At 31.2% G+C, this 18,255-nt stretch overlaps 1 protein-coding gene across 1 annotated transcript; it reads right to left on the reverse strand.

Moving 5' to 3' along the window:
* Positions 1-595: 595 nt before the first annotated feature.
* Positions 596-16,877, reverse strand: LOC143067634 (BRO1 domain-containing protein BROX-like). Its single transcript, XM_076241028.1, has 11 exons — positions 16,733-16,877; positions 11,130-11,327; positions 10,540-10,635; positions 9,895-9,967; positions 9,403-9,511; positions 8,571-8,660; positions 5,805-5,890; positions 4,513-4,594; positions 3,772-3,922; positions 2,921-3,083; positions 596-2,650 (listed from the first exon to the last, which is right to left on the reverse strand). The coding sequence occupies exons 1-11, from the start codon at positions 16,831-16,833 to the stop codon at positions 2,540-2,542; spliced, it is 1,260 nt and encodes a 419-aa protein (XP_076097143.1). The 5' UTR covers positions 16,834-16,877; the 3' UTR covers positions 596-2,539.
* Between the last annotated feature and the right edge of the window lie 1,378 nt (positions 16,878-18,255).

The following is an 18,255-nucleotide window of genomic DNA, read 5'->3' on the forward strand; positions in this document are numbered from 1 at the left end:
AATACCTATTAGGTATCAAACAAAATTAGCCAGACATCATTTAGTAGACCTTATTCCTCAAATAAACAACTGTAAATGCTGATAGAAAACATTTCATGTCGCCACATGTGTTGTAGAAAAAAATATTTGAATAATTCATCTGGAGACTGATTCTCGTTTAGGAGGACATAGCCTGAATTTTCATATAATATTTGCCACCAGACAAGCAAACATTATAAATATGAAGTTCAACCATGGAAAGTAACAGCTGATAGATTTATGCACTTTCTATTTAGCTGCATTCAGGTGGAATTCAATTTTAATTTTTTTTTTTATCAATTTATTACCGCTAATGCCCCTTTAAATTGTCCAGAGTCTGATAAAAGTTTCTTGTAAGATATTTAATCACATTGTGCACTACAACTCCTAATTTCTGAAATGATATGAACAACTACAAATATAAAATTTCCTAAAAATATTTTATTTGTTCCAGGGAAAATGAAAGCTACATTAAATTATCAGCGTACATTGTCTATGTGTTTTTTACAATGCAGTATACATGAACGGACACCCTGAATATGTATATTGGCAGCTAAACATAAATAACACAAAACAGTTCTATCTGAAGTGTTTATTTGGTTATTGTTATCATCTGGTATGAACATACATAATACTTTTTTTTTTACAATTTTGGGTTTTAATATATAGCCAATTTTCAGGACAAAATTAAAACTGTTAATATCATCATTAGAGAACACTTCTAAATCAAATTTAATCAACAATTAACCAGTGACAATTCAGCTGATATTGATACTAAAGTCATTAAAATCTAGCCATAAACAACGTTGTAATACCACTTAGTTTAATTTATATGAAATATATACCAACAAATTGAAACCAAAAAGTACTTATTGCATAACAGTGTAATTTAATTTGAAAGAAAATGAAAGTTTTGTAGACAAAACTTGATTTCTAATAGGTCAACTGGTGCATAGAATGATATTTTGTCAAATACTTATTATGAAATGAAAGCTACTAACAACAACTTGTGCCAATGAAAAGTTGACTGTCTTTTAAACATTTAAAAGACATCACATAGCTATTTTGAATTTGCTATACATATATTTGTTGCAGACATAATAAATAACACATACCAAATATATTTGAACTTTTATCTCAGGAATACAAATTACACAGTAATACTTATATACATAAAAATATTTACATATGTTCTAAAAGTCCTCCAACAATAAGACAGTAACAAACAGAAGTAACAATGTATATTAAAAAGTTATACTCACAAAAATGATTTCAGTAATGAGCTCCATTTCTCATATTTTATTTAAGGTGCTAATATAAATAACGAACATTATACTAAAGTAAGGTTTATTTTCTCTTGAAACACTTATTAGAAAAATAATGTGTTTCTACGACTCTAGATTACAAAACTTCATTCAGTAGCAAGAGATACAAACTATTGTGAAAGGGGAATAATAAAATAAACAACTGACAGTTAGACATATGACTAAGATAGACAAATGAAAGGTATAATCATCTTATTCCTTTATGTCAAACAATAGCCATATATTCATGGTTTAAAGTCAAATTCACTAACCATATAATAATTATGCTAATATATAGTATACAGAAAAAGTTTTAGGCCAGCTAAAGATTACCCTTTTCTTTATATAATTTAAATTTCAGAATATTTTTACATATAAAATATTACTGAATGCCCCAAAACAAGCACAACACTCACTGCTAATTTATGAACAATTCAGTATAATTTAATTTTGGATGTAATGCGTCTTCTGATTGGCTGACCTTATTTTGTTATCAGCCCATAGACATAATTTAGTCATGTAACCAAGACGTCATCAACGTTTTTTCATGGTTTTCTACGGTTTAAAATGGAATTTAGAATTAAATTATACGAAATTTCTGTAAATTTTTTTCTGTCTATTTGAAATAACATAAAAAATGTGGTGCACTACGCGCGTTATTCAGTGTGCACCAAATTTTTTATGTTATTTTTTCATAGACAGAAAAATATTAGTCATTCCTTAAATAATACTGAACTTGAATCAAAAGATTTTTTTGTGAAAATAGTTGCTTGCCAATTTCTCCTTTGCACTTATTATTAACACTTGTTCATAGATTTTACATTAATAATTTTGCTTTCTTCTACTAAAGATAATTATAACTTTAATATATTTCCTTCTTTAGTGAAGCAGAGGTCTTGGCCCTTTCTTCTGCATACAATATCTCCCAGCCAAATCTTATCAACCTTCATTATAATTGATTTTTGAGATAGATAATACTTGATCAGTATTAAGGCCAATTGAAGGGTACTTCAGTTAATGCAATATGATAGCCACACCTTTAATACCATAACATTAACTCTTATGAGAGTTATTAATTTAAAGATAGATATATTTGTTTAATATTAAATAATCTACACTAGATTGTAAATTCTAGGGCATACCAACATATGAAATTATGCTTATTTAGCGTGTAGATTTTCATAAGACTATAACAACTGATTGAACAATAACATGTTTTATGATATCGAACATCCACTAAATGTTCCAGGATCTTTGTCAGACATTGGGGTTTCTTTCTCCTTCACTGGTGGTAATTCCTTTTTGTCCTTTTCTTTATCTGCCTTTTTCTGAAAAAAAAGAGAAAAATGCATCTTATAACCATTTGATCGAAGTGTAGAAAGGTGCATTCTAATGCCACTTGTTCAAAATATAGAAAGAAGCAACCTTTCAGCACTTTTTTGCAATATCGATAGGTGCAACCTAACAGGACTTATTCACAGTATAGAAAGGTGCAACCTAACATTACTTGTTCACAGTATAGAAAGGTTCATACTAAAATCATTTTTTCATCTCAGAAACTATTATACTTATAAAAGTTCTGTGATTCATGTACTAACCTCATTTTCTTCCTTGGGAGCCATCTTAGCATCCATTTTTTCATATACATCTTTCGTCCATAGAGGACTGAGGGCAATGCTTTTAAATGCCTCAGGGGACACTAAACCGTAGGTGGCTTTCAATTCTAACTGTGGTGGATCATATGGTACTTTGTGATGGTATCTGAAATATATATATACATGTATCCTTATTTCAGTCTCATGAATAAATTCTACAAAGACAGGAATATCCAAATTTACTATATAACAGGAACTTAATAGTAAAATTAATCAAAGTGCTTGTAAGCACTAAAAGGTAAAGATTGTATTCCTTTTGCAGCGGACACTCAGAATCAAACATTCCAATGTGGCAATACTATAATTGTAGTTGTTTCCACAAAATTATGTATAAAGGAAGACAACTCCAATTTTAAATATTACTTTAACAATGACATCATTGATATTTTTAGAACAGATAGTAGATTCATACACCCTGCAGAATTTATGTATTTTCATTTTACTAGTATGGTTATAAACATACAAATCATTTTGTAACTTGAGTATCTGAGCACATAATTTGTTGAATTTTTTTTAGGGATGATGTATAAAATGTTGTGCTTGATGCACTATGTTTAGTAACATCATGAAAATTGAAAACTATCAAGTCAGCATCATACATGTTTTGAATGCATAAATGTCATGTTTACCGCATCTTTTTAAAATTCATTTTATACACTTGTAAGTTATGAAGTACTGAAGAAGTAGTTGGCTAACACACAACACAGTCAACTTAAACACTAATTGTGACTAAAAACCATATCAAAGTTATTTTATTGGATACTTGATGAACAAAAAGCTTAGTTAAAACTTACATCATGCCGTTTTCTCTATCACATTTTTCTAAGGTTCGCTTCAGGATTGGTCCAAACTTTCTAAAGAATATATGATTCAAGGGCCTTGCAAATGTTCCTAGACCTTTTGCTGATGCGTACTCCTTACATAATTGTTCTGCTTTCTCATATACTGAAATGTAATGGAAATAAAAATAATGATCCACAATTAAATTTTAAATATTTGCAAGCCTCACAGTTAAAATTTGAAAATTCAACTGTCTCGAGTGGTTTTACTTCCTATCACAATCATAAAGTGGTAGAATCTAACTGTCTCGAGTGGATAAATATTGTATCACACTCATACAGTGGTAGAATCTATCTATATACAGAAAATGCAATTAGAAATTCAACTACTTTTTTCATATCAAGTTGATCTGTACAGTCTCATCCCCAATAACATGTTTTCAAATATTTCTCATTCTTCTTCTTTTGATAACTGGTTTGTATTTTTCACTTCACCTCCACTTCTACTGTTCATATTTTGAAAAATTGTACCTATACAATTGACAAGACTGGACACCTGTATTTTTACAGCGTTGTGCAGGGGACAATCAAACTTTCACATAATCTTGGGTATCTAATAGTATGTACGCTTCATTTTCATTTTGTTTATCTGACTTATTTTTTAAGTAAATACCATAACATGGATTTTGTCATATATGCAATGTGAGAAAGAAGTATGAATTTGTGAGTTCTGTCAGTTTTTCAAGCTATACCTACATTTCACTCCCTCTTGTAGACCTCTTATTGCCTCCCCACATTTATCTTCAGCTAATAGTGCTTCACCATTATAACTGTAAGCCTGAAATATTTGAAAAATCATTTATATATATATAAAGCAGTAAGACATGTCATTTTAACATTTAAAGCTGTTTCTATTTTAGCAAATAATCAGTATAAATTTTTCACATAACTAACACAAGGTTTCTAACCAGTTATAACACATTTAACTTTCGATGACACTTATTAACAAAAAATATCTTATAAACAGGCTTTTTGTTACTCTAAGAGCCATGCACAATGTTACTTTTATTGATTTTATGAGAATATTTTTAAATATTCAATTTTACGTTATTATGAACTGTTTTATTCTTTACTAAATTCTCACTATCCGACAGGATCCACCTTTGTCACACTAGCGTTGTACCTAACAACCACCCAGCATGGACGAATAACCGGACCATTTAAAAAGTTCTCGATCCGTTCCAGAAAATTATCAGATACGAGGAAAAAAGAAGGAGAGATTTGGAAACAGAAGCAACCACAGAAACATACAAATAAGAAGCAGTCCATCACAGAAGATTAACATACCATACATTAGTACATGAATTCAAAATAATTCGGAATACCAGGCATTTTACTTAGAGAAAAAAGAAAGGAACCCGAAACAAAATGAACCACATAAACAACAAAACATATTTATAAAGAAAAGCTTGCTCCACGGACACTTTATTAGCAAAGTAAATTTTTATAAAGGAATCTACCAAGATTCACAATTCTAAAAATTGCAGCGATCATACACTTCACCCTTTTACCAATGCAATTGAAAGCAGTACCTCCCTCGGAGCGAAGCCAGTTTAATTGGTATGGGATGGCCAGTGGGGTGTTGTCCAATTTGGAAATGAATTGACATTTTATGATCCACTTTCATCATTTCTACAATATTACCACTAGAAACCTCCATGAGAACAACTAAACAGACGTGCAAGAATAGCAGCTAACTACATCGTTAATAACTTTACTGACTAACTTTCACTTTTAACTATACTATATTCTTATTTTACTTTAATTTTCTATTTATATCTATAACGTCGTCATAACAACCTCTATTGTTCAGCGAACCACACAACCGCAAAATTTGTACTTCACTGTTTGATTTCATGTGTAATATTGTCCTGAAGATGTCCCCCTTGTTGGCAAAACATGTTGACCAGAATAAACTCTTACCATGCGGTAATTGATGGGTGTTGTTGTCTTTATTGTTTGATTTTAAATTCTTACTGTAAACTTACTGTAGATGTATAAAAGGCTGATTTTAGTTGAAAATATTTTCTCCACTTTCCCACAATTTTATCGTCTAAACTGTTCAGAGCATCATCTGAAATATATAATTCAGCACAAGTAAAATTATAAGCATGAACTTTCTAATTGAACATCATCCAAATCTTTTTTGAATGATATCATCATCAGTATTTACTCAGCCCATCTGGTATAATTGCACATTTCAACCCGATTCACTTTGTATGTCAATGGCTAAATGCATAGTATGCTTATTATACCAATGACTTGGTTGATCTTATTTTTCTTAAATTCAGTATAAAATGAGGATCATTGGAAGAAACCATAGTGTACATAATTTATACCAAGTTTCTCAACATTTGACAGAGAAAAACAAGAACTTGTATATGTTTTCATGTTAAGAATATCCCACAAAGCATCAGAAAGCAGGAAGAGGGTTTTTAACAGATCTGAACCAGGTGCTCCACAGGGCGCAGCTTTATACGACCGCAGAGGTCGAACCCTGAACAGTTGGGGCAAGTATGGACAAAACATTCAAGCGTGATACAGCTCTGAATTTGGATTGTGATCAAATTTTTGACATTACATTGGTTTTTTTTACACAAAACAAATGTCAAGATTTTACAAATCAATTAAAGATTTCTTCTTCAAACTTTTTAAATCTAAAATTAAATAGTTGACACAGCATAGGTTTCTGACACAGAATGAATGTGGTCTAATGAAAAGTTTTTTTTTGCCTTTGAGCAATTCACTATGCTGTTGAATATTAATCCTCTCAAAAAAATGTTTGAAGAAATTTTCTTTTTATTTATGAAATCTGAAATGAGAAAAATTTAAACCCCCCCTTTTTTTTCACATCCCGTTTCCCTTTTTCCAAAACTGATATCAATTCAAATTTCTAATGGAGTTTGCAACAATAACTACTCTTTCAAATACATCATAAAATATTAAAATGTAAAATAAAGTGCTTGTTATCACTGAATGGTAAAGATTGGTTGGTAGTAAAAGTGAATATACATTGTTTATTGTATAAAACAATAAAAAAAACTTCATCAGCAACATTTTATATTGGCAAATTTCCAATGAAGTTATTTACATAAAGTTATTGGAAAATAAAAATAGAAAATGACATCATAGTCATGTCTGGCAAATGTCCAACATACATTATCTAAAAACATTTTAGATAAGATAAGGAAAAAAAGCTTCATCAGCAACATTTTATATTGGCAAATTTCCAATGAAGTTATTTACATAAAGTTATTGGCAAATAAAAATAGAAAATGACATCATAGTCATGTCTGGCAAATTTCCAACATATATTATCAACTACTATTCTATACAAAGAAAGATAACTCCAATTGAAAATTAATTGCTATTGCACAATATTGTGCAATTAGATATTTCTTGCTATTGTGCAATACTGTGCAATTGAAAATTTCTTGCTATTGCACAATACTTGATATGGAATCCTGATTTGGACCAACTTGAAAACTGGGCCCATAATCAAAAATCAAAGTACATATTTAGATAAAGCATATCAAATAAGCCCAAGAATTTAATTTTTGTTAAAATCAAACTTAGTTTAATTTTGGACCCTTTGGACCTTAATGTAGACCAATTTGAAAACTGGACCAAAAATTAAGAATCTACATGCACAGTTAGATTTTGGCATATCAAAGAACCCATTTATTCAATTTGTGATGAAATCAAACAAAGTTTAATTTTGGACCCCCATTTGGACCAACTTGAAAACTAGGCCAATAATTAAAAATCTAAGTACATTTTTAAATTCAGCATATCAAAGAACCCCAAGGATTCAATTTTTGTTAAAATCAAACTAAGTTTAATTTTGGACCCTTTGGACCTTAATGTAGACCAATTTGAAAACGGGACCAAAAATTAAGAATCTACATACACAGTTAGATTCGGCATATCAAAGAACCCCAATTATTCAATTTTTGATAAAATCAAACAAAGTTTAAATCTGGACCCTTTGGGCCCTTTATTCCTAAACTGTTGGGACCAAAACTCCCAAAATCAATACATGTACCAACCTTCCTTTTATGGTCATAAACCTTGTGTTTAAATTTCATAGATTTCTATTTACTTATACTAAAGTTATGGTGCGAAAACCAAAAAAAAATGCTTATTTGGGTCCCTTTTTGGCCCCTAATTCCTAAACTGTTGGGACCTAAACTCCCAAAATCAATACCAACCTTCCTTTTGTGGTCATAAACATTGTGTTTAAATTTCATTGATTTCTATTTACTTAAACTAAAGTTATTGTGCGAAAACCAAGAATAATGCTTATTTGGGCCCTTTTTTGGCCCCTAATTCCTAAACTGTTGGAACCAAAACTCCCAAAATCAATCACAACCTTTCTTTTGTGGTCATAAACCTTATGTCAAAATTTCATAGATTTCTATTTACTTAAACTAAAGTTATAGTGCGAAAACCAAGAAAATGCTTATTTGGGCCCTTTTTGGCCCCTAATTCCTAAAATGTTGGGACTAAAACTCCCAAAATCAATCCCAACCTTCCTTTTGTGGTCATAAACCTTGTGTTAAAATTTCATAGATTTCTATTCACTTTTACTAAAGTTAGAGTGCGAAAACTAAAAGTATTCGGACGACGACGACGACGACGCCAACGTGATAGCAATATACGACGAAAAATTTTTCAAATTTTGCGGTCGTATAAAAATGCTTATAATTTAAAATAAGTTTTGTACATAATCTCATAATAAACTTCTACTCTACCTGCTCTTTGGTACAGCTGTGATGTCTCAAATGCAAGAGCAGCTACTAAACTTGCCTGGTGTTTTAGTTCTATAGCCCTTGCTATTGTTACTGAAATGAAAAAAAAATTAAAAAATATACACTTCATTGAAGTTGCATTTGCATCACTTTAGTTCACCATTAGATTTCAGTTTTTTTATACCCTTATGTATGCCCTTTTATACATATGTGATGTTAAATCAAGAATTTTTATACTTTTGTAGTTTTCAGTTATTCTGTTCTGCATGTGGATTTATTATTATTTGTGAGATACCAATGTTTATGGTTTTCAGTTATCCAAGAAAGCAAACATTTTCTAAAGGTTTTCTTTCTATTTATACAAAGATCCAAAAAATCAAATATTGATGAAAATACCACTTTTTCTCAATCCATGAAAATTGGTGTCCACCAAAAATGAATGAATCCAGTATCCTATGGTAGTCCAAAACATGCTATTATATTGGATTGCTTGAAATATTTCTATTTTCAGTCATACTTTTGAGTACTGATAGAGAGTTGCATCGTTAAATATGAAAAACAAAACTTCAATGTTTGGCATATTGTCTGCAGATTACTTGATTAGATGTAACAAGCTTAAGAAAAGTACAGTGAAACCAAAATGAAGAAAGAAAATAACAACTAAAAATCTGTGAGCAGAGATCACAAATCCACCATTTGTATAAATGGTTATAATACAATATATGAACTTCTATAATGATCTTTTTACCCGCATTACTTCCTTTATCACAAGCTCACATAAGTAACCCCTGGAATCGTAAATGGAAAATTCTGCATAATAACAATATGCCCTTACCTTCTTGTGCTTCAGCAGTACACTGGTTTATATAGGCTTCCATAACACGACCTTCCGTGTCCACAGCATTATCAGTACTGTTCCCAGCAAGCTTACCAACTAACTCATCCTGAAAACGATTTACCATACATAATAGTTTTACAAACAGACATCAGTGTTCCTTTCTATATAATTTAACTGACAATGTACCATGTCCTGAATTTGAACTGAAATAACTTGGTGCACAAATGCCATCAAATATATTTTCATTCAAAATAAATGGCTTTAAATTAAATCATAAAAATCTATCTTAGATTATTATAGATCAAACAGCCTACTGTTCATGCTTATTAGCAAAGACAACTCTAATTGATGTAAACCTTAAACAAAAGTTAACACAAACGATACAATTTGTAATTTGTAATCAGAAATTGTTTTTTAATTTGGGACCTGTACATATTTAGTATACTAATATTTAAAACTGTTTGATATAAAAACAATCCCAAATTGTACCTTGGCATATGTAAATATACCAGCAGCTACACGTAGACAGGTGTGCACTTCTTTAGCTTCTTCCATGTCTGGTCTGAAAAAGAAAATAGGAAAATAGATAATCAGGAAACTATACAAAATCATTACACAGAACTTAGACACAGGATGGACTTTTCATGCCAAGGTTCAAGTTGGTCAATACATTAATTTGTATAGTAGAGTTGTAAAGTTTCATCAATATTCATATGTGTGTTCAGTTGTTAAGTTGCTCTTACAAGCTACATAGCAAGACAGAATTCAGCTGAAAGGTTTAACCCAGAAAACTGTACAGAAGGTGAGTGAAAAACCATATTATACTTGTGACAGGGGCCAACATGGTAAACTATATCCACTCTAACTTATTACTGAAATCTGTTATAGTACCATATGCAATCTATACAGTACGTATTCATTGTTTTTAGCTGTTCTGTTTCTTAAGTTGTAATTGCAATGGTTGTAAAATGTTTTCAATTTTAAAAACATCCCAAGCCAAAAGGTATTCTGACATAGTTATGCATATAAATCTTTTATTAAATTTGTATGTTACTACAATGTTGCTGAAAAAGCATTTTGAACTTTAAAGATTACATAATCAATTAACCATATTAACATTGTAAAAATACTTACGTTTCTTTTGCAGCTAATTTTGCAGCATGTTTTGTGTACCATAAAGCAACATTTATGGCCATATGTGCAGCCTCAAATGCTGTGTCCCACTGTTCTCTGAAAAAATGTTATAAAACTAGGGTTATAACTTGCTGGGGCATTCTAAAACTATTATGTGTATAAACAAATGATAGAATGCAATTGACATCTGGAACTTCCGACAATGTTCTGATACCAAACTAACAAAGTTTATAATGGACATCTTGGACCTCTAACAAACTAGTAAAATAAGACAATTTTTTAAAATTCAATATACAGGACCAAATTCAAATATTTCTAAAGATTTCCTAATACCAAATATCACACATGCATAATACAAAATGTTTACTTCAAATTAGATCTTAATGTATTCATAAAAACTTGTTGGCTTAATTGAGTCTTCAGTGACTCCTTCTGCAATTTACGATTTTCACAGATTCTTCTTGCAGTAACATTGCATACAAAATATTACTAATAATATAAATATTGACATAAAATGTAGATACATTGTACTATAAGTTTATGTTAATGTAATATTCTGTATAAAAATATAAAAATTTTTTTTCACTTACTGAGTAACATTTCCAAGAAGACTGTTAGTCCATTTGAACTTCAAAGCTTTTCTTAGTTTATTTTCTCCCTCATCGAAGGGTTGTATAAGTCCTAACAGTAGAGAAAAGTAATCTGTTGTTGCTTTCTCAATAGTACTTTTATCATGGTTTGGATCAGGAAGAAGCTCTAGTAATTTGTTCCTTGTTTGTCTTAATTCACTACAAAAGTCAAAATACATTTATTGTATATTAATACATGTAACTGCATTTTAATTCGACTAATTTTCTATATGAAAAAATAATATTCTAGTAGGAAAAAAAATCACATGTTATACTCACCACACAAATTATTCATAGTGTACATTCTACTTTTTAGTTTTTCCTTATATATAATGGAACTAACTCATAATGCTTACCTTATCCTGTTCTAAACACCAGCAGATTTGAGTTTTTAGAAATCTCAGGGATTCTAGCTTATTAATACATATTAAATTCTCTCTTTTTCTTCAAGGGAACTGGTAAGCTTTAACATATCACTCTCTAATTTAGAAAGTTACTTTCAGAAGACTAGATAAAAAGGACTTAAATGATTGTTAATTTGAAAAATGAAAAAAAAAAAAACTGACCAGGTTCATACCATAATTTAAATAATAGACATAAGATTCTTATAACAGATTCTGACTGATATGTCTTCTATCTAATTCTTACTTGTTTTGGTGTATGGAATGGTAGGTGTAAAAGGCACCAGTTTGAAGTGAGGGAGTTGCTACAGATTTTCACAAATAAACTTAAAAGGGCTTAAGAAATTATGAGGCTGCCCAATCAGAAAATTGCTCGGGACACAATATCCCAAAAGCCTCAAAAGGGAGTAGGCCAAAAAAATATCTATGTCCAATTAACCATAATTTTTTTTTTAAATAGGGAAGGTAGATTGGTATTTTTTATTTTTTTTTAAATGATTTAGAGTCTGCAGTCTATCTGTCTTGTTATGGTTTGGGTTTGTCTGTATTATTAATGATCGAATTATTTCCCTATATGATTTTGATTTGTATATTATATCTATTTACTACATGTAATCTGTAACTGTTTTGTATGTTCTAATTATGGTACATGTAAATTGAACTACATGTATCATGACTATACGATTGTGTTAATATGGTGTATGTTTGTAACTGTGTTTACCTTACCCTCTTTAAATAAAGAATTTATTATTATTACATGTATTTGATATTGGTTGGGGAAAAATGGTGGCAAAGTGTTTATTTCATCACAAAACTCAAGAATTCCTTAAAAAAAAAAGCTTTCATCTTCCTGTTAGTGAACATTGGGATGTATCAGGCAATTGATTTATTTTGATTGGCAACACTGTCACTTCATCTATCCATAGCTACATAATATTAATCTTAAATTCAATATGTTGAAGATTACAAAAAGAAAAAATCTAAATCTGAACAGATTTGCAATACTTTCAAAACATTTTATCTAATCATTTTTTGTGATTTTACACCAGACTTAAATGCTTCTAAGTCTGGACTACAGACTACTTGATACAATGGGGTATGGTAAGAAATTCCACAACCTTATTGTTCTGGGAAAAAATGAATATAAATAGTAATTCGTGGGAGAGAATGGCTGTACAAATTTATGTTCTTTTGAAGTTTTTTTAAAAGAATTGTATGATTGAGATGGATACTAATTGGTATCCAATTTTGTTTAGCACGGTGAATGATGCAAGATTTCTTCTTCTTTGTTGTGATGGCCAGCTTAAATGTTCAAGCATGGCTGTTACAGCTGTATTGATTAAGTGTATACCTGGCAGCTCATTCTCTGGATCATTTCAATTTAATGTATTTATTGTTTCTGCCAGGGGTCCCAGACAACACTAGTACTACAATATTCTATGTTTGGTCTGACAGATGTTTTGTAAGAAAGTTCTTTTGTTTTTATGCTGTTGGCTTTTACATTTCTTTTAATAAATCTCTCAGTGATTCATTTGCTTTATTTGTGATGTTATCTATATGTGAATTACAGGTCAGATTGTTAGTGATGGTAACGCCAACATATTTAGCTTTGTCTGTTAATTCTAATATATGATCATGTAGTGTGTATTTAAGATGATTGGCTAATGCTTTTTTGTTATGTGGATGATTTCACATTTATCTGGTTTAAATGACATTAGCTATTCTTGCTCCCAACTTATATAAGTCTGATTAAAGCCTGAAGAGTGCAACAGGCAGTAAGTGATGATATTGTTAAATACACAATGGTGTCATCTGTAATAAAATGCTTCGCCAAGCACAGCCTGATACAACCAGAGGTTGAACCCTGAACAGTTGGGTCAAATTTGAACACAATATTCAAGCTTGATACTGTCTGAATTTGGATTGTGATCAAATTTTTGACAAAATATAGGTTTCCCCCCTAGAAGCAATTACCCCATCCTCACTCCCAGTCTTTCCTGTGTAGTATGGAACCTTGTAGTATAGTTTTAGAGAAATCCATTCACTTAAACACAAGTTATTGTCTGGAAAGTACATGTAGAAACATGCTTGTTTTAGGCCCTTTTTTGGTTCCTAATTTTGCATGAATGGGAAAATTACCCCTAAACTCAATGTCAGCCTTCCTTTTGTGATATGAAACCTTAACCTAGAAAAGCCTTCATTTCTTCAACAGTTGGTGTAACCCATGGGGATTTATTTTCATCAGGATGATCACGAATTTGTTTATTGGCATACCTGTCTGTCTCCTGTATGATGTATTGCAAAATGGCATTGGTAAACAACAATGAGAAATAAAAATCAACGGGCTCTTTATCTGGATCTAAAACTGTGGTAGGACCAGTATTTCCACGTGGTAAAAATATGTGTGGTAATATAATCCCCTCTCATAATAATTAAAATTTTCATGCCACCCATCAGCTTCAGCAGGACGGTCACCAGCTTCATCAACAAGGGGTTCATTTTCATCAGAAAAATCATTTTCACTTTCATTTTCATTATCAACAACATCTAATTCACCTATCCCAATTTGTGCAAGCCTATCATTGTACCGCTGTGCAGCTGCATCAACTTCATTTTGCGAAAATCCGTCAAACTCTTCATCCGAAGATTCAGACATTTTTTTAATTTTCACCCAGACGACAATACTACGTTTTTCACAACTATTTTACTATGGAACCGCCTTTTAGCCTAGAAAAATTTGATTGGCTGCACAAAAATATGGATTTCCTTATTTGGGAGAACACCTGCACATCGTGTGAAATTTATTTGTCGGCAAAAACCGTAAACTTCCGATCGTCAACAGAGCGTAAATCAACAACATGCAAAGATGATACATAAAGAGACAGACATTACCGGCTTATCTTATTTATTAAACAATCCTAAGTAAATATTATTAATTTTTAAAACAGCGATACATAAATGGTTTAAATATTTTGTGTGGAAGGTAATGAACTTTCATTTTTTAAAGCGATCACGTTGACTACACATGTCAACAAAATTGAAAAAATGGCGGCATATTATTTTATCATGAACACAAATCGAAAGTACGAAGAAATGACACAACAATGACTTTTATTGTCAAAATTTATACATAATATTAAAAATTGAAACCTTTTAACACATTGTGGTAACGTACGCTTTACAGCTTTACGTAATTGATCTGATATTAAAACTGAAAGTAGGTCAGAGTATTTTTTGTTGTCCATGATGCATTTAGGCATCACACGGCCGTAGCAAGGTGATGCATTCAGACATCATACGGTGGTACCTAGGTGATGCCTTAAGGCATCATACGCCTTGAATGGGTTAACTTAAAATATAAGGTGATAATTTGTCTTGACCAATTGCTTTAGATAGGTTTAGGTTTTTAGTTGTTGATTTTAATGATTTTAGTTCACAAATGTGTGATAGTTTTAGAGGTTTAGGTCTGGTAAATGCTGAGTGAAACTGATTGTTTAGTGTCTCAGTCTGATCTTGAGGGTTTGTTTTTCTCATACCATGTACCTTTTTCTATGTTTTCAATTTTCTGATTTATTATGAAGACCAAAATTTGCTGGGTTTACTATCTTTCAGCTAACTGTTTTCTTTATAATACATTTAGTTCCAATATGATGTTCTTAGCTTTTGTTGCACTTGGGTGTTTTAAGGATCTGTGCTTTTTAATAATATCTGATTTATTTTCTGTTTTTGTTGACTTTATTTTCTTACATATTCTGTCTCTATTAGTTTTTCTTAGTAGTCAATAAGTCTCTTTATTTCTAGAGTTAGCCATGAAATATTTCGTTTCCATATTTTAGATGGAATATTTTGTCTGTTATTTCTTGTATTTTAATCAATAGCCACTTTTCTGCTGTGGTATTGTTTTTAGGTTACAAGAGCGCAATTATTTGTTTACATTTTACCGGCAAGTTTTTTACCCCAAGATGGTACTCAGAATAGAATCCTTTACGGCTTCTGATTGGATGATACAGGATTGGAATTACAATTTATTAAAAGCTTATCCAATTAAAAATGTAGGTTTAAAATTGCAGAAAACAATATTCACATTTTACGAGGTATAGAAAATATCTTCCACTTCTGCACGTCGGAGCCATTAAAAATATGCCTTTTTCATTAAGCGAAAAAATAGACAATCTTTTTCAACTGCATTTTAAGTCAATTTTTGCCTCATGACCCTATATATTTTTGAGGTTGTAATGCAACACTGGCATTTCTAGTAACCCTTTCCTCCACAGTGACGCCTTTTGATGCCACCCCCTTTACTCCATAATGACGCCTTTTGACGCCTGTGTTGTACCTCAGTTGAAACGCTTTGACTACAAAGTGTCTGCAGTAGACTTAATAAAATTTGTATCCAATATGAAAAGGAATATCGTAGGAATATCCGACTATAATTTTTTTGATAAAATATTTGTTTTTCGCAATGCATTTATACTTTTAAGCATATTTATAGCATTTTATTGAAAAATCCTTATGCGAATCAAGTATGCAAAAAAAAAAAATTCAATGGAGGAAAGGGTTAACAGGATCTGCTACCCGTTTTTCCCTAGTTTGTGTAATCTTCGAGAAAAAAAATACGGAACACCAGTGGTACTCTATGGAAAATGCATACCGAATAATTGCGCCCTTGTAGCCAGTTAAGTTTCAGAGAAAAGTTTTCAACTTGGAAGTTTTTCACTTCTGTGTGTATTTTGTCCCATTCTACTTTAATGTATCAATTCATTTTTATGACGCAAATAAAATAACTTAGGGTCGCGGCTCAAAAGTAGGATCGGATGGGTACCTGAACCTGATGTATATTTTTCTGGGGCCTAAGTTTGCTCAGAACTTGACAGAAGTCGAGAAGAGAAGTATCAAAAATTAAGCCAATAAATCAAGGATATCCTGGAATTTAAAAACATTTCTTTTGTCGATTTTGTTATCAGAGTATAAGGGATAGAAATTGGAGTAGGTATGAGCATTTGTATCAGAAATTCCCTGTCCAACCGCTCGACATTCATAAAGTGATTTACATTGTTTACATGAAAACAAATGATTATGAGTCACTGTCACTGTCAGTGGTTCCAACTTATTTATAATAAATGTTATGACACTCGATGATATTTGTAAGAACAGTCACCTTACTTAAATATTCTTCTTGTTTTTTCATCAGTCGACACACCCCTTAACTCAAACGTAAGGTTTGAAGTTGCTTTTAAAGGATTTCGATGAAACCAATACGACATAATTTCTCTGTTGACAGTTGTGAGCTATTGTGGCTCCCTCTGTAAGCAGGAAGTGTTGAATACCATATATTACCCATTGACTGATACAACCACCACGGACTTCAATTACAAATTTTTAAGCCCTTCTAAATTTTGTTCGTTTAATTAATATCCTCATCCAGTTCAGGCAAATTGTTATTTCAGGAGAAATGTCAATATTCGTTTTGATTTTTTCAATCTGTATTTGGACTAGATAGCACGTGAAAGCCGCTCCAGTAATTCAAAGTTATTCACTCTACACTGAGACTACTATAACACATGTGTTATAGTAGTCTCAGCTCTACAGTTGTATATATATATTATTTCTTCAAATGAATATATTTCATCTAACTCATAAAGCACATATTGTAAATATAAAATTATTGCCTAACAGATTGTTACCGCTTTTTCAATAATTACCCCCCCCCCCCCCAAAAAAAAAGTATGAATTTGATTATTTGACCATGTGTCATCTTCCCTGGCTTGCAATACAACTGGATTTTTTATACATATGTTATTAGTATATTAGTGTTGGGACTATTATACCTACGTTAGTATAATAGTCCCAGATTAGTGTTAGGTTACCATCCTAAATCATCTGGGAAGGTCCATATATGGCATATCTGCTTATTAGGTTCAAAAGGTACTATACATAATATAAGTAGTAATAATAACAACAAAAAAGTACATTTCGTTTATAGTAGTAGAAAATGAGGTTTTATAACCCCACCAAAACCCGTGGTACTGTGATTGTCCCAAATATGGACATGCCCCGGTCTAACTGCCAAATATGAGAATGTCCCGCCCCATAATATTATATATGTTTGGTCATCGAGAGACCGATGACTCACATCTAATGCGTAGGAACCTGCATCTTTTTGGTTATACAGTGTCTACCTGACGTCAAATGATGCATTGTAACTGGGACTATAATACTAACTAATAGTATAATAGTCCCAGATTGTAATACGTGTCAGCATTGTGGATACGTTCCTTAAAAAAGAGTATGTCTTCCAATTAAAAAAATCAATACAAAAACTTGTAACTAAACGTTGGACAAATTTCATCACTACGTATAGAGTGAGGAGTCTCTTTCGTTTTTTGAAAGTAACAACGGTGGCGCATTTAGGGTTCAACTTCACATCTATACAACGGACATACAGACGTGTTATTCAACAAGGCTTTCAACATATGTTTCAATATCATTATCTGTATATATATAGATTAATATATGGAAAAGGCCATGTATTAATCGCTTTATCATATACTTCCGACAATAGTTTTATGTAAGGCAAATAAACAAATGCAATATCTAAAACAGTCAAAAACTTTATAAAGAAAATAAATTTTGAATCAAATATACTATAATTGTCAAACAACAGCATTACTGCCTCCTTATATATT

This window comes from Mytilus galloprovincialis, chromosome 3 (genome assembly GCF_965363235.1).
Source record: "Mytilus galloprovincialis chromosome 3, xbMytGall1.hap1.1, whole genome shotgun sequence".
Taxonomy (NCBI): domain Eukaryota; kingdom Metazoa; phylum Mollusca; class Bivalvia; order Mytilida; family Mytilidae; genus Mytilus; species Mytilus galloprovincialis.